Genomic DNA, 24,016 nt, shown 5'->3' on the forward strand with positions numbered 1-24,016 from the left:
TGCGAGAAAAGCTGGCGTGAAATTATACTAGTGTTTATCTCTGTGAATGCTTCCAGAGTGACGAGCCAGTGCCCATGAACTCTGCTTTCCCTTTCAGCTAGGCTTGTAATTAGGAAACTACTGGCTGTTGAGGACCTGAGTCATTTACCTTATTTTAGCTTGTCTATCCTGTTACCATCAGCTCAAAGTGGGGGAGAGTATGTGTGTATGCCGCCACGTCTCACTTCACAAGGATGAAGTCACAGGCAGCCAGGCACAATTGCGGGCTTATTCTGTGTCGAGGGAAAAACGACCTGTGGTGAAAGTGCAATACAGAAGCCCCAGCAAGGCCCACGCTGGTGCTTTTCACACCAAATCTTCAGCCTCTGACACAACCGCCCCCATCCCCTACTCAGCCCTTTTCAACGTCTCCCCACCCTGGTCTTTTTCATCCTCCCATTCACCCTGTCGACTTCATTTACTTGTCAAGATGCGGAATGACATAAGTAACCATTTGGAGTGGCGGTCATCTAATTAGATCTCAGCCCGACACTGAAAGCCTCTGTGCGCCTACAAAACAATGGCGGCCAGTAAGAGACTATCGCTCAAACATGTATCTCCGTCTTAGCCCTGGGGGATGACGCTATGACACACTTGTTAACCTCACAGTGCTTTTTCATCCCAACCGCCCCACCCTCTGCTAGAAACCACACTTGGAGATTTTAACTATAAAAATGTCCTTGGCTAATCTGGTATACACTGTTATGCAGGGATGTCTAGCAAGGATATTAACACTTCGCCCCTCAAGCTCTGTCATCTGTAAATTTCCCTCTGACATAATTCTGGCTCAGCATCTAACAAAGCCAGTATGTTTGAATGAAATGCGCCTTAGTTTTTGATGAGTGGAACTAATGGACAATGTCCTCCATTTAGCATAACCTTGTCATAATTGAAAGAAAACTGCATCCTCATAAAATGCTCTGCAACAACATATTCTTACTGCACTCATAAAAACTCATAAAAGAGTTTCATATTGTTGAGAAAAGACCTTTGTACTCTTTTCTAAGTGCAGTTGTAAAATAAAAACAATTTTCATACTGAGAGCGGAATTTTGTCCAAGATTAGATTTAATCTGTGTCTGCAAAATGAGCCTTCAGACCATTTCCCAGCTCTGCCTGAAAACCCAACACCAGTATTACAAGAGATGTGGCCTCAAATGTCATTTTACAGTAGTTGGTAGTCCCTCTTGGTGTGCCATGTCAAGTTCCAAATGTTTTCCTTTAAATTCTCTTTGAGGCACTTTACCCATCTGTAACATACATTTGTAACCAGACCACTTTCCCTGGTGGGCCTGTGTTTTTGATTTACGTCCATCATTTCTGAATGTCGTGGTGGGGCTTCACGTGTGGTGTTTTGGAAACAGGAAGCTGGGGTATTTGATGCTTCCTGTATTCACAATAGGGAATGGAGCTCATGGGAGAGGGCCTGAGATGAAGAGTGGAAGCTCTGGGTACTACCTGCACTCAGGTATACTCCCAAAGGCCAGAGCTCAAACAGACTCCTGGGTTTTGTTTTATTTTAAGTGTCAGCATTGGTAGATGAGACATCAAAGGTTTTTTCCTCCTTCCATTTGAAAACAGAACATAGGACATAAAATGACTTCATATCTTTCTTGTGAAAAAGATGAGAGAGTGCCACCAACTGCTTCCCTCTCTCATATCCCCTGAGCTGTGGGTTTCTGATACAGGTATTTATGCTGTCAGTAATGGCCAACAATGTCTGAATGATACTGAAGAAATAACAAATGCTTCAAATGTATACTGGCAATGGCATCAGAGGGGAGGAGGTGCCAACTTGAGAGAGGGCAGAAATGACTTAAATTGTGTCAACTAGGACAAAAGCCTTATAGAGTTGGAGGTGGTAGTGTGAAACCTAGGCTCACACATAGCTCATGGTTTATTAATGTTTCACTTGGCGCTGGAGACGCATAATAAACAGAAAATGATTCATAGTGAAGACAGTGAATTTATTCCTAGGGGTCACCTGACTGACCCAATTTTCCTTAGACAACAGGGTAAATATAGAAAGGAGTCTGGCTCATTGGGGGGCCTTCAATATTCCCCATTCATTCCCAAAGGGGGCATTCAATTCTCCCCTCTAACCAAGTCATTTGAATCAGGTAATGAAACAAAATGTAGTGGTTGAATATCCTGAAATACAGGCACCCAATTGGTTTGATGACAATGTACTACCCAAAGAAAATGGAAAAGGGGCATTATGTACAAATACTTAAAGCTTGGTATGGCAAGAGGCTCAAAATTCAACAAATTCGCCAACAGGGTTACCTGGTGTAAGTGTGATTTTTAAAAATCTGACTGGTGTTGCTTGTTAGGAAATATCTGGTAGGAGAGCTATTGCTAAATCTTTGAAAATTAATGTGATATACAGCCATCCAATGAATACCAGTGAATAGGCAAAATTTGTAACGAAGTGATTCACAGACATGAATGGCACAGAGTGCTAATGGAACATGCTGTTCTTCTCACATTGTACTTTTTTACAAATATTTGAGTTTTCCTATACATCCTCTCTTTAATAATAAAGCATGTGTGTACTCACGCACAGATACCTGCTGTACATCCAAGTTACCTTTTGACATTTGCAGTTATCTTGCTGGACACAGGGAAAGAGCACATTCCAGTTGAACAAAATAAGTTTCCCCTAAACTACACATGAGCCATGCTTTGCAGAACTAAGAGAGGCTTTTCTTCAGTTAGGATTCTAAAGGCAAACCTAAAATGACTATATAGCTGTAAAGGAGCTGTCCATTAAGCAGAAGGATCAGGGAAAGACAACTGAACAATATGGCTAGAATTTCACACATAGTTAAGCAGTTTGTCCATTTGCTTTTTTTTTGCCCTTGATGGGCCTTACTCACTCTACCTCCACCCCCACCAAAGGAGTCTCAACAGTCTAAAGCACCTTGCAGGCAGAGCTGGGTGGCAGCAAATGCTTTTTCTAGTCTTGCAACGTTAAGCCTAATGTGTTACACTCCGCTGCTGGGCTAGCTATGGGCGGCCAACGCACCTGCGGAAGGCACATCAGGCTGAGCAGAGCCCGTAGGTGGCGGCTCGCAAGCCAGAGTAAGGCTCTTCATTAGAGGCAGAGAGTCCCGGAGAAGCCATAGAAAAGAGACGCCCAGACACTCAATGGTCTTGCTGGGAACAACGGCAGTAATGTCTAGAGTAACGACATTTAACCCCATGGGTGTCTCTCTTACACTCGTCAGCTAAACTCTCCTAGGTTGACTCATTTCAAGTTTTGTGTGCTATCTGGATGCAGACTACAGCGTTATTTTATTTTTATTTATTTATTTACTTTTGAAAGGCTGTGGAGTTATGTTTTTCTCCTCTTTCCAGGTTTGGAAGGAGGTTTTGGCATTAAAAGTTGTTTGAATCCGCTTAGAATGTTGTGCTAGTTCCTCGAGTTTAGCTCTGATGCAAGGGAAGGTAAACAAGGCACTCACTCCGGCATGCAACCAAATCTGAGTGAAATGAAGGATGTGGAATAACATGCAGACCCTGGGGAGCAAGACTATTCATCTGTCTCAAACCATATCAGACTTTTTTTTCCCTACCGCTTATCTGGCAAAGGCGGAAGGGGAGAAACTTTCATTTCTCAGATCTCCTGACCTTCAATACAGTGATAGCATATTTCACCATACGCATCCTGCTTTAACATGGAAACGGTTCTATGAAAAAAGGAAAGAAAAAGTGGAGCGGAGCTTTTATTATAAGCATAGTTTTCGTTTCACACCCAGTAATTATTTTGCTTCACAGTAAAATGAAGGAAATAAACTGATGTTTGGCTTGAGCCAGCAAGTCAAATAAGTCTTCTGTCTTGCAATTTTCTGAATGCAGGAGTGGTTTATGAAAACATCACCAAAGTTTAAAGAGGCGGCTTTAACCTTTCAATTAAGAAAACCTGTTTTTTTTCAATTTAGAGATGCCATGAGTGTTCTTGTCACCAGATGTTTTGTGGGAAGAAAAAAAAAACATCACCTCGTCATGGCAAACGTTGCTGGATAAAACAACCAGGCTAAAACACAATGGAAAAAAAGTTGGTCAATGCTGCCAGCGGAGGGCTCTCCCCTCTAAGACAGATGACAGGATTCCGAGCTGGCCAAGAGAGTGTTGCTTTTGGAGACATCTGTGTTATCTTGGCTACTGTGGTGCGCTTAATATTTGGACTTCAATTGGGGCTTAATTGGCTTTGATAGAAAACACATGGGGGAGTGGTGGAGAGGCTGGTTTCCCGGCAGGGGGCTCAAGTGAACTTATGGACTTCCCTAATTTCTACAGATAAATCAGCACAAGCCACACGCTCGGAGGCGGCATCCAGCACGCACAAACCACCACCCGTTGTAATGTGAGGGAGCCAGTGAATCAGCACTTTTACACGATCCACCTGTAACCACTGAGAGTCACCTGGTCCGTTGGGACCGATACATAAATTTGAGGAACAAATTTTAGGAACGACAACCCCCTAAAGCCGTCACTCATTTCCCTTCCTAGCATGTCTGCTTAAGGAATATACCTGGCAAGACGCACACAGGAACTGCATTTAAAAAAGACCGGTCTATATTCTAAAAGGAGAATTGTGGGAAAAAATGGCCAGGTAAAATTCATATTCCCTGACTTTCCCTTAGCAGAGCAATGTGAACAGAGACTTCAAAGTTCCTTGTATCTCTACACAGGACTCTGCTGTGACTCTGTCAGCATACAATTAGACACAGTAGCCCATGTGTGTTAGCTGGGAAATTTATGGGCTTGAGACATATAAACATTGTGGTTTTAAAGATTGTTTTAGCATCATATATTTTTATGTCTTTGACCCTTTCCTGCCCTTTAGTCATAACTTGTTACGGTTAGTGTTATATGCATTATATGGCCAAAAACTAAGTGGACACCTGATCCTCGTACCTATGAGGACATCCCAATCCATAACCATGGGCATTAATATGGGAATATGAGTTGTGCACCTCTTGCTCCCTCTGGGCTTTTCAGCTACAACAGCCTCTGCTATTCCGGGAAGGCTTTCCACTACATTTCGGAGCGTGTCTGTGGGGGAATCTGCGCCAATTTAGTCAAAACCTCATTGGTGAGGTCATACACTGATGTTGCATGAGAAGGCCTAGCATGCATGTTCCAGTTCACGCCAAAGGTGTTCAGTGAGGCTGAGGTCAGGGCTATGCAATCTGCTGGAGTTCCTCCACACCAAACTCATCAAATCATGTCTTTATGTACTTCACTTTGTGCACAGGGTCACAGTCATGCTAGAACAGGAAATGGCCTTCCCCAAACTGCTGCCACACAGTTGGAAAAAAATAATTGGCTTAAATTGTCTTTCTATGCTGTTGCATTAATATTTCCTTTCACTGCAACTAAGGGGCCTAGAATAAACCCTGAAAAATAGCCTCAGACCATTATCCTTGCTCTACAAAACTTTATTGTTGGCACTATCCAGGAAGGTAGCATTCTCCCAGCAACTGCCAAACACAAATTCGTCCATCAGGCTGTCAGATAGTGAAGTGTGATTGATCACACCAGAGAACCTCTTTCCACTGTTCCAGAGTCCAGAGGTAGCATGCTTTACACAACTCCAGCCAATGCTTGGCATTGTGCATAGTAATCTTAGACTTGTGCGCATCCGCATGGCCAAGGAAACCCATTTCATAAAGCTTTTGATGCAGAATCCTTGTGCTGATGTTACTTCCAGAGGCAGTTTTGAACTCTGCAGTGAGTGATGTAACAAAGAATAGGTGATTTTTACACGCTACACACTTCAGCACGCTGCAACCCCGCTCTCTGAGTCTGAGTGGTTATGACTGAGCTGTTCCACTTCAGCACAATCGTACTTACAGGTAACTAAGGCTGATCATTTCATGAACTGACTCATAGAAAAGGTGACATCCTATGACAATGCCATGTTTAAAGTTACTGAGCACATACTAGAGTATGACCCACTCTACTGCCAATGTTTGTCTAGCACATGGCTATGTGCTAGATTTCACACATCTGTTAGCAATGGGTGTGGCTAAAAACCTGAATTCATTCTGTAGAAGAAGTGTCCACATAATTTTGGTCACATATTGTATACAATATCAGTACATTTCCCCTGTCTCATAGAACCACTAATCTAAGAGGGTACCCAAGGCTCCAATAATTCATATATGCATCTATAGTGCTGACTACTATAACACTGTGGTCTACCTCAGAAATAGGGATCTGAGCAGCTATAGCACAGCAAGGAACCTCAATAATAAGGATCTCACTCTGCCATACCATCACATCTATTGAGTACTTTATGTAATGGCAAAACAGAAAACCGCTGCTGTCTTTAAGAATTCTGTCCTGCACCAATAAGAATACACCCCCCCACAAAAGCCATACCTGTCCCCTAATAAAGCCATTTCATAACCACAATTCTCCTAGATTTGTAATGGATATCTTAAAACAATATCTCTTTTTTTGGAAGGATCAAGAAAATACGTTTGACCAAAAACACACTTGTAATGGAAGCCTAAGGGTATTTCCTAAAAAAGATAAACAATTTCCCTAAGGCTTTGATTATAATTATGTTTCGAGTCAATTTTTAAAAATTATTGTCTACATACTTGGAAACGCATTGAATTTATTGCCTGTGGTAGTTGACCATGTGCTACAGATATGGCAGATAGAGATTAGGTTGAAAAATACTGGAATGTTTTTTAAGATGGTGTGCATGTAAAAAAATATGCTTACTAGGTCATTTCATAATATTATATTCCATTTTGTAAGGCTTCAGCCTGGATTAAACAGTACTGAAATAATTGTCTCCTTATCACTTCCCCATAACACTCAGCATAGATAATATTAGCATTCCTTTCCATCTAGTACTAAATATTCATTCAATACAGAATATTTCAAATTCTGTATTCATACAAAATATTTAAAATTCCCTGTGACTAGGCCAGCTTTTCACTAGTGAAATGGTTGCATTTGGTAAAGGCTTAAGTTAAATCAAATCACTGCAAAGTGGCAGCATAGTATAAATGTGGGCAAAAACAAATTTGGTAGAAAAAATAAATTCCACGGCTTCAACAGAGACGTGAATCTTAAGTCCTGTGAGACACCAAGGTAGTGCTGCAGAGTGTGCCTTGTAGCTGTGAACAGAGATGTGCAGTACACAGTTAGTTCAGGAGAAGTGAAGAGCAAATGGAAGGACTGTGCACAACTGCAGCACACAAGCAGCAGAGCATGTTTATACAAGTGTGGATGCTATTGGCAGTCATGATGGGTTTGACCGTTGAAAAATTACTTATAACTCACATTCGGGATTTGTGCACAGCCTGCAATATAAACGGCAGAAATGCGTCGCCACTTGGGTGTGGTTTACATGAGCTGACACCTCAATGACCCAGATCAATGACGCAACATGAACTTTCTAAATGCAGGATGTAACTAACTCGTCAACTCAGTCCTGGTCCTCAGGGATGTTTTAGACACGAAATCAATGGTTAGCAGTGGAGCTGGCCAATTAAAGACTGCCGTTTCTTTCAGGCTGAAAGGGTGAAGGGTTCTGAAGGGTCGTAAAGAACGTGAAAGTCACCATCTGGCCAAACTGCTGGAGATGACAAATTGAAGACAAATCATGCCCCGCACCAGATAGATAAATAAATATAGAAACAAACAAACAAAGAAATAAAATGACTTTGTCTTGGTTAAAACCTTCATGTAAAAAAAAAAAAAAAAATATATATATATATATATATATATATATATATATATATATATATATATATATATGGCAATTGCAGTATAAACTGATTCCCTCCAGGCTTTTACCCCTGTATCTAAGGAATGCCATATATGCCGCAAGGGAAGTTTTAAAGCAAAGCCGAAATCTGAGTTATCAAGAACAGCCTGGGAGATGCCGCTTCCTTTCTCTCATCCAGATTCATTAATCTAAAATGATATCTGCCTGGATGGCTGATGCACAAAGCACTCTTCTCAAGCCTCCTGAACTCAAGCCTTCAGTCAAGGCAAGGTGTGAGACAGTCTATTACTATGCGGATGCCCTTTCACACATAATAAAGACAAAAGGGACGTTAAAAAGCAACAAGAACTTCCCAAACAAAGAGGTTTAAACCACACCCGATTATATTTTCAAATTTTGTGGCTTTATGTGAGTTCTGCTAGCTGACAGGGATTTTTTTGAGACTCACTTAAACACTTTGAGGAACACAGCCCCACAGACCACAAAGAGTGGCCAAACAGAAGTCTGACTGTTACGTGTGAAATACCCAGATGTGTTTTAACCCCCATAATTATATGGCTTTCAATTTTGCACTTTATGTTATTTATGTTGAAAACATTCGCAGTGCAAATGGCCTTCCGGGTTTGTAAGTTTGGCGGGGGGGGGTTTCAGTCTGAAGGCTCTTGGTAAGAGGAAAAAGTGGATCAAAATTCAGATGGAATATTCAGCAGACAGCATTTGGCACAATATAGATATTGTGTGTGTGTGTGTGTGTGTGTGTGTGTGTGTGTGTGTGTGTGTGTGTGTGTGTGTGTGTGTGTGTGTGTGTGAGTGTGTGCGTGTGTGCATGTGTATGTGTGTAGGTGGGTGCATGTGTGTAGATAAATGTGTGCATGTGTGTACATTAATGTGTCAGTCTATGTGCATGCATTTTGGTGCATGTGCATGCGTGTGTGTGTTAGATGACTGATTCGTGCGCTGTTGATGTCAAGTGCATCTGCAGTGACCTTTACCAATGCAGAATTTGAGTCTGTTGACTGCAGCCCTCCATGAGCCAACAACACATAGCCAATTAACAACAAACAAACACTAAACCACAAAACCAGAACATTATCCTTCAAAAAAAGATGCACTACATCAGGCTTTCCACTTAACTACAACTCATGAGGAAGAAACCTATGCAATAATTAATAATCTATTCTTCTCAAACCAGTACAGGCCAAACTGACAGGCTTGTGTGGAAATAAGCTCAGCCCATTGTTATGAACCATTGATCTATTTAGTGCAGTGGCCTGTTTTTCAATGTCGTACTTTGATGAGGACAGTCACATTTCATTAAATCTACACCCTGTCAGGTCGAGTCGCCCATGAGTTCCAGAGGACTCGAGGAGACCATCTGTCCTCCGCAGAGACTCATTCTGCACAGCAAGAGAGGGAGAGAGCGAGAGCGAGAGCTTGTATGTGTGTGAATATGTGTGTATGCGTGAGAGAGAGAGCAAGACAGAGAAGAGCAGGCTTATTACCCCCACCTGTCTGTAGCTAGGCAGCTCAAGCATGTCAAAGTCCCCGGCAGGAGCTTGCTGTGGCTCTGTGAACACGCCGTGTGGATGAAGTGGCCTTCTGCTTGGGCCCGCTGAGCCCTTCAGTCACAATTGCCCACACACGCAGGTGGCACGGTGGCGCGGTGGTGCGCTCACCTCTCCCGCCTGCCCCTGGCCGCCCGGGTACCATCGTGCTACCAGGGCACCCAGATCTATGCCATGCATTTTCCCTCAGCCACGTGAATTATTCATGGTACTGCTAAATTGCAGGTGGGTCTACAGCCCCTTTCTCTGCATCATGATACCATCTAATGGAATTTTGCCATCGAGATAAAAAAAACGCAGGCTAACTGAAATGAATGGGTCGGAGCGAATGTCAACCGAATCCGGTGTGCCGCTGCTGTGTGAACAGACATGCACAGCCAGACCAAAGAGGGTCAAATGTCCTGATAAATGTAAGGAGGACCCGCTATTGAGAGGCAGGCTTGAAAAATGGCTCTGGTAGTTGCTTGAGGTGGGGGTTTGGGGAGGGGAGCAGGTGTAAATCCAACACAGGGGTTTCCTAATAAATGAATCTGGGGTGGATCAAGATAACTACTAATTTTGTTGGTGTTTGGGCCACTTACACTCCATATGGTTACCTTTGGCCCAAGATCGATGATTATTTTCTTCTTCCACATGTTCATGAGAGAGAAGGAGAGACAGACCAAGAGAGAGAGGGGGAGGAACAAAGATAGAGAGAGAAGCAAAAAGAAGTATGTGAGCAAGAGGGGTGAATCACTCAAACACAAATAAAGCCACAGAGATGGCACACAGCGATGGCAAACCTCAAAATGGATGTTGCTGATTACATCCTTGCAAACATTAAGCTGTCCCTGCAATCAGTTATAGGGCGGTCAGATCTGAGGCTGGATGTTTGAGGATATGTCTCAGACCTGTAATCGGCGAACACAATGCAAAAGTAAACATGATCCTAATTTTAAAAAATGCATCTCATTTTTGTCAGTTTCACCCATTTATTCCGTAAATCCGCAACAGTTCTACGAAGCACGGCCAACTGTATCAACCACACGGGGCTATGATCAGGCAATCAGAACCATGTGGTGTGTGTGATGCAAATCTCCTGGCTGCATGGAGGGGTTATGATACACAGATGGAAGGAGCTGAGATCACAGTAAAATGTCAGGGTATTAAAATAGACACATGAAGCCTCATGAAAGTTATTTCAAACAAAAACCAGCATAAGCTACCAGCCCTACACCTTCATTTCTATAGGATGAAGCTCATGTGGCAGTGCTGGGAGAGACATAATGTGCTGTGAAAACCAAAATGCATCTGCGAAGAACGAGCTAAATGACCATATGTGTAGAAAGCTCAGCTATAACGTTTGAAGGGGTAGCCACCTAAAGCTCTTAGCATTCAGCACCTCTGTTCTCACTGCCTTCGGTGCGTCGACAGACATTTGAGTACACTTTAGTCATTTCAAGGAAAGTTGGCTCATCTTGCCAAGACTTTACTTAACATTATATGGGCTGTCAGGCCACAAAGCCCAGAGCAGGGCTTCGTTTCATCATGGCCGTGTAATCTGTAATGTTCTGCCAAATGACTCAAAGACAACACCTATTTTCCTGTTGATTGAAACTTCGTTGTAATATGGAATGCATTTTTGAGGCTGTACAGAGAGACAAAATAGAGAGACGGGGAGTCTGTTTATTCCAGTAAATGTGCTCATTCATCTGGCACTGAAATTGAGAAAACATTTAGCGCAATATTACTGAATGAGTAAATGACAAGTCCAGACAAATCGAGACTGTCCTGAACCTGCTCAGAACTTTCCTCACAGAGGAAACTGGATTCTTGGTTATAAACCCAAGCAAAATTTCTCAGTATAATTTAGAAAAATATACCATGATGCAGTGGTATCTGATATGATTCAGCTCTCATACCTAAACTAGTGCTCATAAACTTCCTGTCAGTAGGGTTTCCATTTTGTCTATGATGTTATATACTAAATACTGCTAATATAATGTTGGTATAATGTTCTAATAATATAATAATAAACTTTATTTATGTACTTTCATACATTAATGCAGCTCAAAGTGCTTTATAATGCAAAAGTCATAAAGTAGAAAATTGACAAAATAAAACACTATCGAAGATCAAAAGTAAATAATAGAAATATAATCTAAAAATAAAATACTATTCAAAATGTAAAATAAAATTAGAAATAATTGCACTTACATATATTACACTGACATTTATATTATGTCAAGTTCCATTGATTTACCATTGAATATTCAATATTAGGACCAAGGACGTGCAGGGAAAGTGTGTACATTTTACATTTTACATTTTACATTTTAACTAATACATGAATCTGTGCCTTGCAGGAGTGTGGATTTACAAATCAAGGAATATATGATGCATCTGTTTGTTTAATGTATCATCCAATATTGTATATGTATACTCTAACAGTAACCCTGAGTAATATTCACACACATTTAAAACATTTACTAAGGAGTGTGATTTTAGCTATCATGTTTGAAAGTTTATTGATATAAATCAATTTTCAAACACGATAGCTAAACTCACACACGAATTAAGTTGGTTTTTTTTTTGTTTTGTTTTTTTTTTTGCTCTCCTTGGCATTTGCTTGTGTTGTAACTGCAGCCAACAACAATATTTGCTAAATGGAATGCTAATTTGTCCAGCATATTCACTTGCCAAAAAGTGACAGAGGTGCTAAACAAGGCTCAAGGCTCAAGGCTTAAGGCATTTCTCTGCAAAGACAAAGCCTACAGGTGGAAGAAGTCATGACCACACAAGAACAGCTACACAGAGGGAGCCGTTGCTACCACTAGGCACACACAGACCCTTGCATGAGATGAAAACTCCAAAATAATTGATTTGACATACACACCACAACCAGTGCTTTGGCCAGATTAGGTGCAGGTGATTCATTTCATTTGTAACATGCAAATTAAAATGTTCAGTAGGGCAGTGCAAAAACAAACAAACAAACAAAACAACAACAACAACAACAAACCTAATATCAGGCTTATTCCCCAGTGTAACAACATTTCGAATGGATATCACAAGCCTACAGAGTATGACAATTGGTTTCAAAAGACACATATGCAGCCTTGAGTTGCCAAGCAGTACTGTGGTATGTAATAAGGTCTCTCAAGGTTGGAGAAGGGGGGAGGGACAAATTAGGTAGGGAATAAACATCAAAATCAAAATAACTTGGGAAAGGACATAGGGTGAGCATACTGCTCAGTTTCTATTTTCTGCAAAGAACCATATGGACATGTCAGTGCATCGCTACTGAAGAAGTCAGATGGCAGGAGATGCCCGCTTTGGGCATAGTCTGTTTTCACGTCATGTCATCAATCATTATACACCAAGTCCCTTGCACAATTGTGGTGACTGAGACCACTTAAGTCTCAGTTGTGTCTCTGCTAGGAGGCAATTCACAGTCCACGCTCAGTAGTCTCCATTACGCAAGCTGAAAAACTAGAAGCCTTGTATGTGAACAGGGCTGTTTGTGGTTGTGCTGGAACGGAATGTGGATCATTTCGCATTTCAGCTGAATTCACAGAAATGGATTCTGCTTTTACCAACCAGCCAAGGATTTATACCCTTATTTATGTGTTGGATTACCACAATAATTTCCATCACAGTCCCAAAATTCATGTTTGTTTTTTCAATACTTCATACGGGTGCTGTTTAATCAAAGGCCTGCAAGTATAACCACCAAAAAATTCCCTATCATCATCTAAACCAAAGTGGCAACATCCATGGCACATCTTCAAGCTAACATAGTGAGATTTTCCTTGATGGACAATGTTTAGAAACCCACCACGTTAGAACAGTGATTGGTTGCATTTAAAAAACAACGACAAAAAAAAAAAAAGATCGTCAGACATTGCAGTTTTTGTTTTTTTGTTTTTTTTTCTTTTTGCTTCTTTTGGCAGATGGTCTGGAGAATGTCCCTGAGAAATCAAAGCATGAGGAGGACAAAGCCCTGTTTGTAACACTGAAACAACCAAATCGGAGAAGGCTTCAAGCTGTGATTGGAGTTAAGGGTTTGGCTGCCGATGAAAGGCATCTAAAATGTCTCTTGGCATATTGGAGGGCATACGGGAGGAACCCACTAGCCAGAAGAGGAAGATGTCCCAGTGGCTTAACCTGGCATCTCCAGTCCGTGGCAGGCAGACTTCTTGCACTCTCTCAGCTTCTGCCCTCATATCCCTCATGACAAGGTGCTAAACAACATTATAAAACATAAATCTACCCCACCTGGCAGCAGGAAAGTCACAAACAAAACACCTGTCTTCGCCTGAGAGAGAAAGGCATTGATTTCAGCCCATATCACACTGCCTTGGGGCAGCAATGGAGCACAACTCACCATAATGAAGCCAAAAGATGAGGCACACACGCTTGCTAAAGCAGGAAGCTAGTGAATGGAAATGGCGAGGCTGCTGATTACTCTGCTTCAACAGAGTTTGGCAAGTGAGAGCCATTAACATACGCTAACTGAGGTGGGGGCAGGCAAAGTGCTAGAATAAGATGAGTGTGAAGCCTAATGTGGGGGACAACTGGCCTCTTCTCAAATATCGAGATGACTTTAAATGACACAGAGTAAATGAATGCCAGATGACTCTGCGGTTCCAGGCTCCTATGGCCACAGAAGCCATTCTCGCGCATGTCCATGACAGACAATAAAACAACAGAAAACAATGGAGTGTTCACGATTTTAGGGTCCTCCTTTTTCAGAATTTTTTCCACAGGCTGCTGCCGCGGACACAACAAATGAAACCTTCAGGGAAGGCTGAAAATGCATATAGAATATCTACTTTCATGGCCTGTATGAAACAGGGGAGCACATGGGCTGTAAGGAATAGTCAACGCCCTCACCTGAGTGGAGTAAAGCCTGCTCCACTGCCTATTGTTGCTATCTGCACATCTTCAGGTACGTGCTTATTTGAGGCCATATTACATTCTCTCATCTGCCATTCTGTTGGCGCTTTTAACATTGACCCCTCTCCCACTTCCTTTCTTTTTTTTCCCCAGGCCTGGTGCTCTTACCCAGCTCCCTTTTGGAGTATTCGCCACAACTCCCTCCCCCAACACAATGCATTAGTGGGAAGGCAGCAGCAGCCTTTGGTTGACAGGATGTTCCATGCGGGAGGATAGAGGAAAATAATAATAATAATAATAATAATAATAATAATAATAACAGTGCGGTAGGCTATGCTCCAGAGGTTCAGCAGGAGTGGCAGCTGTCACTGTGCATCATGCTTGTCCGCCCATGCCACCACAGGAAATCAATGGCCATCTGACTGCAGTGAGAGCCCTCCCGGAGGATGTTAGGAGAGAAAAAGCCTTGACAATAAGGCATCTTTCTTGTACCCAAAAAAAGTGAAAAAATAAAAATATAAAAAAGAAATCATAAGTTAACACAACACAAGGCAGGCCCAGCCAGATACTAACACAAACGGGCGAGTGTGTGGGGGTGGAGGTGGGGGGCAGTACAATTACAGTCTTCAAATGAGTTTAACGACTTCAGCAGGGCTCGGTGCCGGTATGGGCCATCAGCCATGTTTTTGTTGTCTAAGCCGCCAGGGTGTTGACCTGGACCTGGTGGTCTCCCTGACCACCAAATGGCAGCAGGGCTTGAATTTAGATCAGGGGGTTATCACTGTCCGGCCTCCCACTGGGACCCACTGACCCCTGGAGTCCCTGAGTAAGCAGAGAGTCCAAGCAGATGGAGCCCAGAGACCAGGGCTAATGGGGCAGGTTACTGAATGGCGGGCAGGAGGGATGGCAAAGGCAGGCGAGACGGGGACCTGCAGACATTCACACCATTTGGTATTTGTTTTGTTTTTTTCCTTAACTTCACCTATCCCCTCCCCAACCCCATACTCATCTCAAGTGGTGCAAACAGAGGAGAATGTCATTCATGAGAACAGTGACCCTCTTCTCATATGGTCAAAGAAACTGAGACAGGGTGTGTGTTTGTATGCTTGTGTATGTGTTTGAGTGAAAAAGAGAGACAGAATGAGAGAGAACTAGACAGAACTAAGAACAAACCAAGAACTACTAAGAAAGAGACATGCTAGCAAATGGGTCTTTTGCCTAGATTCCTAAGCGAAATCAAAAAACTTGTCTTTATATAACAGCCATTTTTACCCACAGTTTGCTCCACTTTTTCCAAGAGAAACAAATAGGTTAGGAAAATGCCTCTACTTTCTGTGTTCCCGCTCCCCAATGCTCATTAAGGCCATGGTTGTGCTTACATGAATGCACAAGCACATCCATTATGTAAAAGATAGATGATGTGTGTCACTATCTGTGCAATGTGGGCAAAAATAACCCCCAATCCCTCTGAAAGTGCAACTTCTGCATCCCAGTATTCTTCATCAACACTAGACACCCATGTGCAAAAATATGTCAAATATACTGCTCCTCCCTTCCCTGCAAAAAAAAAAAAAAATTCTACTAACAGAAACAACAGCAATAATTGTGGACTGGCCCACATGTAAGGCTGTCTGGTAGCAGGCTTCTCTGAGAATGTAAGATCTTAGGTCTGTAATACCGATGCAATGATAAGAAAAAAGTACATGCTTACACGTGATGTAGTAGTCTTTGTTCTTCTTGAACTCCAGGCCCATGTAGTTGGGGCTGAATTCCTGGAACTTGATGGTGAATTTGATGTCCTTCTCAGGCTTATTGCAGGTCACCAGAACGTATGGGTCCAGGACAGTGCTGCAGGATTCCACCTGTTCCTTCTTTACCAGGTACAGCTTGTAGTACTCATACAGCTGGCTGGCATCTGCCTTGGGACAGATAATATCCATCTTGTCTCCAATATCAGGATAGATCACCAGGCCTTTACCACTCTGGAACCTGGATTATGAAAGAAATATATAAAAATCTCATTTTTGTAAAATCCAAATCTAAAAACTGCTTTTAATAGTTAATAGTACAAAATATAAACATTGTGTCCAAACATTAAAGCCTTACTCAGATATGCACATTGACATGCCTAACATTAATGCATGTGGACTGGTATTAGTGGACTGGTTCCACTCAGCATGACCCTCACACATTTTCTGTTTCATACATTCTCTGTTCTGGCACTTGAGGTTACAAATATCTTTTGTTTGTCTTTTTTAAAATATACTCATCCAGCAGACAGTAACTTTTCAATTCAGTTTTTCTATAGCATGAACTACTAGAGTATTAGGCGTACTCTAAAGTCTAAAGCCCAGTCTGGTATAAAACAGCTGATGAAGTCTGGTTTGATTCTGTACAGACATGGGAAATCACTGTTGTGGACTTCTTATTGGTGTAAATGTCTAGAGAGTTCAGAATCAACAGAAATGATTAACCCAGACAGACCTTCCTTACATGTTTTCTGCTATACACCATAAAAGCTATAAACCTAAAGTTGTTGTTGCTGTTGTTTTTTTTCCCAATTTTCATAGTTTCTTATGTGACACGATAGTCCTTACTTAATAAGATTAATAAATATTTATAGTGCCCAACAGTATTACTGACACGCTTGGTAAATGAGCAAAAAACACAGGAAATTTGAAGGAATTGAAACCATTGTGACAAAACAATTTTAAAAAATCTTTATAAAAATAGCCACTCCCAGAAATATTTCTGAACAAAACCTAATTTACCTGTATATTGACAGGTATAGTACATTAATTTATCTCATGTGTCTCCACTCAGCCTTGCCAAGCCAAGCCTACATACTCTGCACCCCTGTCCATTGTCATTGGTGTGAATGATGCAAGTATGGCATGTGTGGTCAGGGTTTTCTCTAACTGACCCAGATGAACATGGGCTAACACAAATACGGCATCATGAGCTGAATATGTACAACAGGCTGTCAGCACAGACACAGTGCTATCGTGCACTGCTGTGTGAAATGGAGATGTAAAAGAGTCAGAATTTTAATGAACTCTCGCAAAAAAATAATAATAATCACCATTACAGGATTAGAGCTTTCAGCAGCTGCTGCTTTTTGCCTTTCGAAATGGAATGGGACCCTCATACAAAATGTGAAAAAATCCCATTGCAAAGTATGTGGTGAAAGAAATGGCATATATGAGTAATATGCCAACAGGCAAGAACAACTTCTTGGAAATGGAAAACCACTGATTCGCATTTATTGTCTGGTGCTAAGGGGGAGGGGGGCATTAATTCAAAGAGATACGAGGAATGAGGGGTCCTTTGTCCTAACCACTCCAACTATTTGCCTAGTTATCACTTGTGAGCCCATTTATGTCCAAAAAGACAAGGCCTCAATCTTCTTCTAATTGGATTTACAAGATGCACCAGTGAGGCATAAACAAGTTGCCATGGCAACACTGGGCTTTGTTGTTGACCACCTCACACCCCATGTCCTCAACCCCCTACCCCAAATCTCTTTCACACTTGCACAAATTCAGCCTTTAAATTTAACAACACACAAGTTACGTTTTTCACTGGATTTAAAAGAGAATGAAAACAGACTGGATTTCTTAAGTGCTGTTATTATAAGCAATGGGACACAGTTACTGCAGTTCGACTCTCGCAACTGCACTTAAAATTACATTTGCAGAAGTATTCACTAAAATAGGGTCAAACAAAACGTCTATTTACCACAGCCAGCATTCGTAACAGGAGAACAAGCGCCTTTTTTGATTAATTGATAAATCATCCCCTTGCCTCCGCCTGCTCCTGGAATCTGGGCTTCCCAGGCCTTTGTTAAATGCAATGGATAATGAGGTTCTGGCTCAGACCGAAGGCTGGAAATGCTGTCGCAGATGTGAGCTAACCGGTGTAAAGGAACTAGGGCAGCAATTAGTGTTTACCCCAGTTTTTAAAAGCCTTCCATTTGGCAACAGTAATTACTGCCAGCATCCAAAATGGGGAGCTAAAGTTAACCACAGAAAGTGCATGCCACTCTGTCTGTTTCCATACCTTTCTGAAACGGTTACAGTTGTGTGGGTTAAGCTCGACCGCATGGTGCACATGGCACACGAGGGTGCACATACGGCATTTCTTGTGGAGGAATGGAGTATAAAGTTAAAAATTCTCCTCTAGTTAATCACTTATCAAAGGCCTGTTAATGTCCAACTGACTGAGTAATAGCTGTTGGTATAACAAGGATGATTGAGTCATTGGATTTCTCCCTGAATAACTGGTTTATGAGTAGGAGAGCACAGCCAAGAGAGGGTCCGAGTGTGAGAAAGCAGTAAAATTTTGTAATAATCCCCTCCTGAAGCAACAGATTTTAAACAACAGATGAGGGATAAAGGAAAGAAAACAGGGAAGATGTACTTTTTTCACTCTACACCATCAGGTTCCCTTTAAAGCAGTTTTATATCTTTTATCTTTGTATCAGCTGCTAATATCCATGGCGTACCTAACTGGCATTTTTTTCAGTTCCCCCTCAATGCACTACAGCTTCTTTAAAAAGGAGGTGAGGGGGAGGTCTGCAAAAAAAAGCTTCTCTGTGAGAACCCCAATTCCTAGTCCTCCACACCTCCCCTTCAGACATTCCAAGAAAGAATATAGGCACATGATTTGGCACTCCCTCGTCCCATGCTCCAGCCCAGCCTGAAAGCACCCCTACGCTCAAGCACTGGTACAAAAGAACGGCAGGGTGCTGGAACAGGCTGGGGAGCCAGACAGGGCCTGCCTCAGCTCCTCAGCCAAACCCAGTTATAACACACCGAATGAGCCCCTTGCTGACTATGAGGAAAGGCCGGATCCAAATCCTGTTTCATGAGCCTTGGACAACCACTGGCAAGCCTGCCACGCTGCTCAATGGGAAGGTTCATAGGAGGCAAATTGTGTTAAATTGATTTCTCTGAATGAAACGGAAAAGCATGGATCATATTTCAATTAAATCCCACCCCCCACCCCAAATGCTAATTTGCCTCCAATGATCCTGTATGGAAAGTCAGGTACCCCATTTTCCCTTCTGTCTGCAGTAGTGAGGGTAGTATGTAAAAATGTAGCTTTTATTCACATTATCATTTTATCCACAGGCACTCATTCAATCACAGCCCAAAAATGGTTTCCGAAGTTCAAGTGTGTCAAATTATGAACAAAAGTGAAAAAGATATGGATTTCACACAGTTTGTCTCTGCAACTAAAGGTTTTGTTGAAATAAAATTGCTCATCCACACTACTTCACGAGTTAGCCAATCCTTTAGCCCTCTCTGAATGCCTGACATTGTCGTTTTATGCTGAAAGTCTACAGCGGCCATTTATCGCCATTTTCCAAGGCCAATATGCTCCTTGGAAATTTCTGAACAGTTCAGCTCTGTTTGGAGCTCTCCCTCATGGCATATGCGAATGGAAATTAGAACAGCATGCTCATGTCTTTGTCAAACAGTATGGCCTGGTGAAGTTTAAACAATGCCGAAGAGCATGCCCACGTTCCCGAGGCCAAGAGGACTCAGATGCTGGGGCATGCGCTGTGACCACGAAAGCCAGGCCATGGCCTGAAAAGCCCAATTCACAGGCCCACTGGCTCCCAGAGGCGACCGGCGTGTTGTCGCAGAAACCTCAGACAGTGCGGGCCTACACATGGCACGGGTCACGCGTTTACTGCCACGGTGCTCCTTGAGCTCTGGCCTTGTTTTTTTCTTTGCCGAGCTCCAGTGAAATAGGAAAGGTTTCTTGCTCAGTGTAAGCACTCTGAAAGTGGAGTTCCCACCATTTCTTGATGGCTGAGCTAAAAGCTGTGTCTGCCAAGCAAAATAGAAATAGTGAGAGAGACAAAACACTGACTCTGTCAGATAACGTTGATTCCTGGGGCGTCAGCTTACTGGCATGGCACAGACCTTTTTGGAGTCTGTAAGGTAATCAGGGAGTATTTTTATTCGGTTCTTTTGAAGTCACATGTAAGGTCTTGATATACTCAGGCAAAGTCCTAGAACAAACGCTGCAACACTGTCCTGCCACTCGCCCTCTCACACTGTTAACCAGTGAACAGGACATTTAACCTAATGATTACTGCTGCTAACAAATCAGCATATGTAACATCATATGTAACATGCAGCCACATCTTCAGGACATGGATGTGTATTAGTTTCAATAGCTACCAATGTGTTTAAAAAACTATTACTATATTTCAAGTTTCAGTGTTTCAAGTTTTCAGTCTCATTTTATGAAGAGATCATATGAATATGTGGGGTTTTTCACAAATGGTAAATGGGTACTGACAAAGGAACACACACTTTGCATGTGTGAGTGCAAGAAAGCATTGAGCTAGCTTATTGGACCTGAAATGCACTAACAGAAGCTCCAGTTTAAACCCCCCCTGCGAAAACCACACAAGTTATCAGCGAGGAATGAAGATGTCAGCAGCGAACAGACAGGGGCGAGCATACCCACCCCCACACATTATTCATAGCTTTGGGTGGCTTTGTGAGTGTGAACCATCACACCCTCCGCAAAACAGACAATCTGTTCGATCCGGGAAGACGGAAGAAGGCAGAGCAAATCAGATCCGGCACGACCAATTTCAGCGGGCTCAAAGAGAATAGCACTGCACATGCCTTTAATCACGATCACAGGCTGATCCCTGCTGCAAAGACGCAAATGGAGAACTGACTTCCAGCAGATGTGGTGGCCACTGTGTTCTTGGAGAGGGAGGGAAAGAGAGGCAGGGTGTCGCTGTCGATGATTATACAGATACCCCCCCCCCACCCGGTATCAAGTGGCATGACACGGCGTACTCACATATCCTTAAGTTTGCTCAAGATTCCCTACTGATTCTCCAAGCGTTGCAGGCTAAGGAGAAAATTATAGCTTAGAGCAGAATGTGGGTCAGGTTTGGGTGGTATTTAGGCACGGGCTCGAGCCGGCCCGAGAACCAGAGACACAGAAGACTCTTTCTTCTCCCCTCGCTCCACCAGCCTGAGTGGCCGTGGCCGGGCCAGCTGCCTTCCATCATGGAAGAAAACGCAGCCACAGATGGACTCTTCATGGTCTGTAAAGATCCCTGCTGCAGGCGCTGGGCTTGCGGCAGCCAAGCTGGGCCGGCGCGGGCCAAGAACCACTCGGCGTCAAAAAGCCATCGGATGCCAGAGAGCTCTTGGGAATGATGGTCCTTGACTGGATTCCCCTGGCCCCCTGAATTGGATGGCAAGGCACATTCTAATAAGAGCAATATCGCACAGAGGAGGAAGCAGAGAGAAAGAATTACTCCTTGTCCCCAGCGGATGACAGCAAGTCCCCTTCTTTTTTTCTTATGACTGACAGGATGTTTAAAAAAGTCTGGGAGGTGCTACTGTATGAGAACAGCAGGGTGCCTGAAAAATGCCACCTGTCATATTAAAGCTGTGAACGAAAGCACACTTTTCCACTACTAATAAGAATGGACTGAAGTTTTGAAAATCTTTTTATGCAGAGTTGTCCTAACACCTTTGAGCCATCTAGGCATGACCTCTCTGGTTACAAGCTGAAGGAAATTCCAAAAACTCAAAAGAAAGTTGCAACAATTTTTCATGGATGTGTGTAACATATACAATAATGCTTTTAACAGATGCCAACATAATACCACTGACTATCAAAACCAGCATACTGGAATCATACCAAAAATGTCTGAGAACAAAAGAAAGGGGGTAATAAATCTTGGGAGGGACACCTCAGCTTTGACACTTTGAATTGAATCTTCTGCAAACACAAAGTAAAAGATAGCATGCCCCAAAGTTCAAATCACTTCCATTGTTCATGTGTCAGAAGGGGAGACAAAACCATACAAGACGGAGGGTGAGGGACTATGAGCCCCAATATTTATTATGTATCCCTTTGCCAAATGGCATTTATTACATTTCTCCCATGGGGGGCAGGGCTAGGATTGATAGTAGAGGGCACCCAGTGTGTGATAGGCTAAAGTAAGTAATTTGCACATTTTGGATCATTTCTGAAGCAGCATCCAAAGAAACAAAACAGCAAACAAATGCCTGTTATCTTTACCCATTGTGTTGTGTCTGTGCATTGTCTGTGCTAGCACTTTCTAGGCGAGTACAAAAAAGCTGACAAAAGTGCTGTGTTCTAATTCTCATCAATTAGGGAATATACACACAGTACAATTCAGCATTTTTCCCTGCTTCCCTCAAGGGCCACAAGGCTAGCTTTCTCAATAAACAAGAGTTTAGGAGTTAAGGCAAGTTAAACAAAGCCATAAAAGTGAATCTGGGGACTGTTAAAAGAAATTATGGGCAAACATTAATTAAAACGTTCGCTCTTGATAATGATAGGTGACACCAAAGCCTGCACTTCAAGCTGTTCTGGCATCCCGGCACACGCTAACTGACCTTCACGATGAAAAACCAGTCCAAGATGCTTTTTTTAATCTGCACCTAATGAATATTTAATGTCGTCGAAAACGTCTGAATCCCACAATAAGCTTGTTTTAGCAAAATCCCACTTTCTCAGCACCCATTTTTGCCTCTGGAACATGATTAAACAGATCTACTGGTATAGTTTAATCCCTTCCACCACCCCCACCCCACCTCCCTTCACCACAGGTTTCCCACAAGCATGTTTCAGCTAGCAATAAAGCAACATGTTTTGGGAACACACATGACCTCAGGGAAATTCCCGTGCAGGGAAGCATGCACTAGTGGCCAGGAACAAAACGAGACAAGTACGGCATCTGACGGTTACAGTGAAGCGAGGAAGAATCGATTCCTTTTTGGCAATCTGTTTGTTATATGCTTGTCTTGCTCAGGCAGTCACTGGTTTTGCATGTCATCACTTGGACTTATCCTAAGTCTGCCTGTGACCACTTTGAAAGTAGTGGCTACTTTAGAAGTGGAATGGTGTAAATTCTGCACAGCTGTCACTACTCTTAAAAGGGATTAAATCAAGGCCTTTTTCAGTGTTAAAATATTAACATTTTTAAAATGAAACCTAAATGGCTTTCCACAATAGCCCTTCTCTGCAACCTGTCAGTAAATCTATGATTCGAACGGATGTAAATCTATGAAAAAAAAGTTTATGTAAATCTTGGATGGTAGAGAAATGAGTGTGAACGCTTGTCATTTTTACAACGTGTGGTAAATCCCTTAGATCCTCCAGCTCATGCGTGCCTGCCCTAGCCTTTCATTATGATGAGGCATGTTTAATATTGTTCAGCCACATTATTCTGCAGTGAATACTTGAGATGATTGAGGGTGCTCTAAATTTAGTGAGTGATCCAGCTGTCTCGTGCACTGATCTGCTGTCTTCTCCAATGGCAAACCCCCATGCACAATAAATGCGGGCAAATCGAGACAAAGTGATGCAAATATAGGAAGCATTTATGATGTACAGCCCCACAATTTGAAGAGCTTGAGAGGCCAACTGTGAAGGCTCATCTCTCTAATGGTGAGCTTTGATTCGCTTGATTGTCTGCAACGTTGTCCACACAATAAAAGCAAAAAAAAGGCAAATTTGCAATTCTAATCAACCCGTCAACATGTCCGGACAGCCAAGAAACAGACAGTGCTCTCCTTCGGGATATCACTTTCCTGGCTAGAAAATGACACACAATCATTGCCATGGATACCATGCAATATCCCAAAAGGAAAGAATGGAGAGGATATTAATACACAAGCTCAGAGGACAAAATGAATTAGCGTGGAGATTAGCGTGATATGAGGTTAATGAGTCTTCCAGCTTTTCCGAGAGAGATC

The 24,016-nt window shown here is 42.5% G+C and overlaps 1 protein-coding gene across 1 annotated transcript in view; it reads right to left on the reverse strand.

The window, feature by feature from the left end:
- Window positions 1-24,016, reverse strand: part of LOC113574187 (ephrin-B1-like) — a 44,581-nt gene that overhangs the window by 8,659 nt on the left and 11,906 nt on the right. Inside the window, exon 2 of the mRNA XM_027004937.3 lies at window positions 15,952-16,229. Coding sequence (XP_026860738.2) covers window positions 15,952-16,229 — 278 coding nt within the window. The remainder of the gene's footprint in view (window positions 1-15,951; window positions 16,230-24,016) is intronic.

Source organism: Electrophorus electricus, chromosome 16 (genome assembly GCF_041902795.1).
Source record: "Electrophorus electricus isolate QZ-2024a chromosome 16, ASM4190279v1, whole genome shotgun sequence".
In the NCBI taxonomy this organism is placed as follows: Eukaryota; Metazoa; Chordata; class Actinopteri; order Gymnotiformes; family Gymnotidae; genus Electrophorus; species Electrophorus electricus.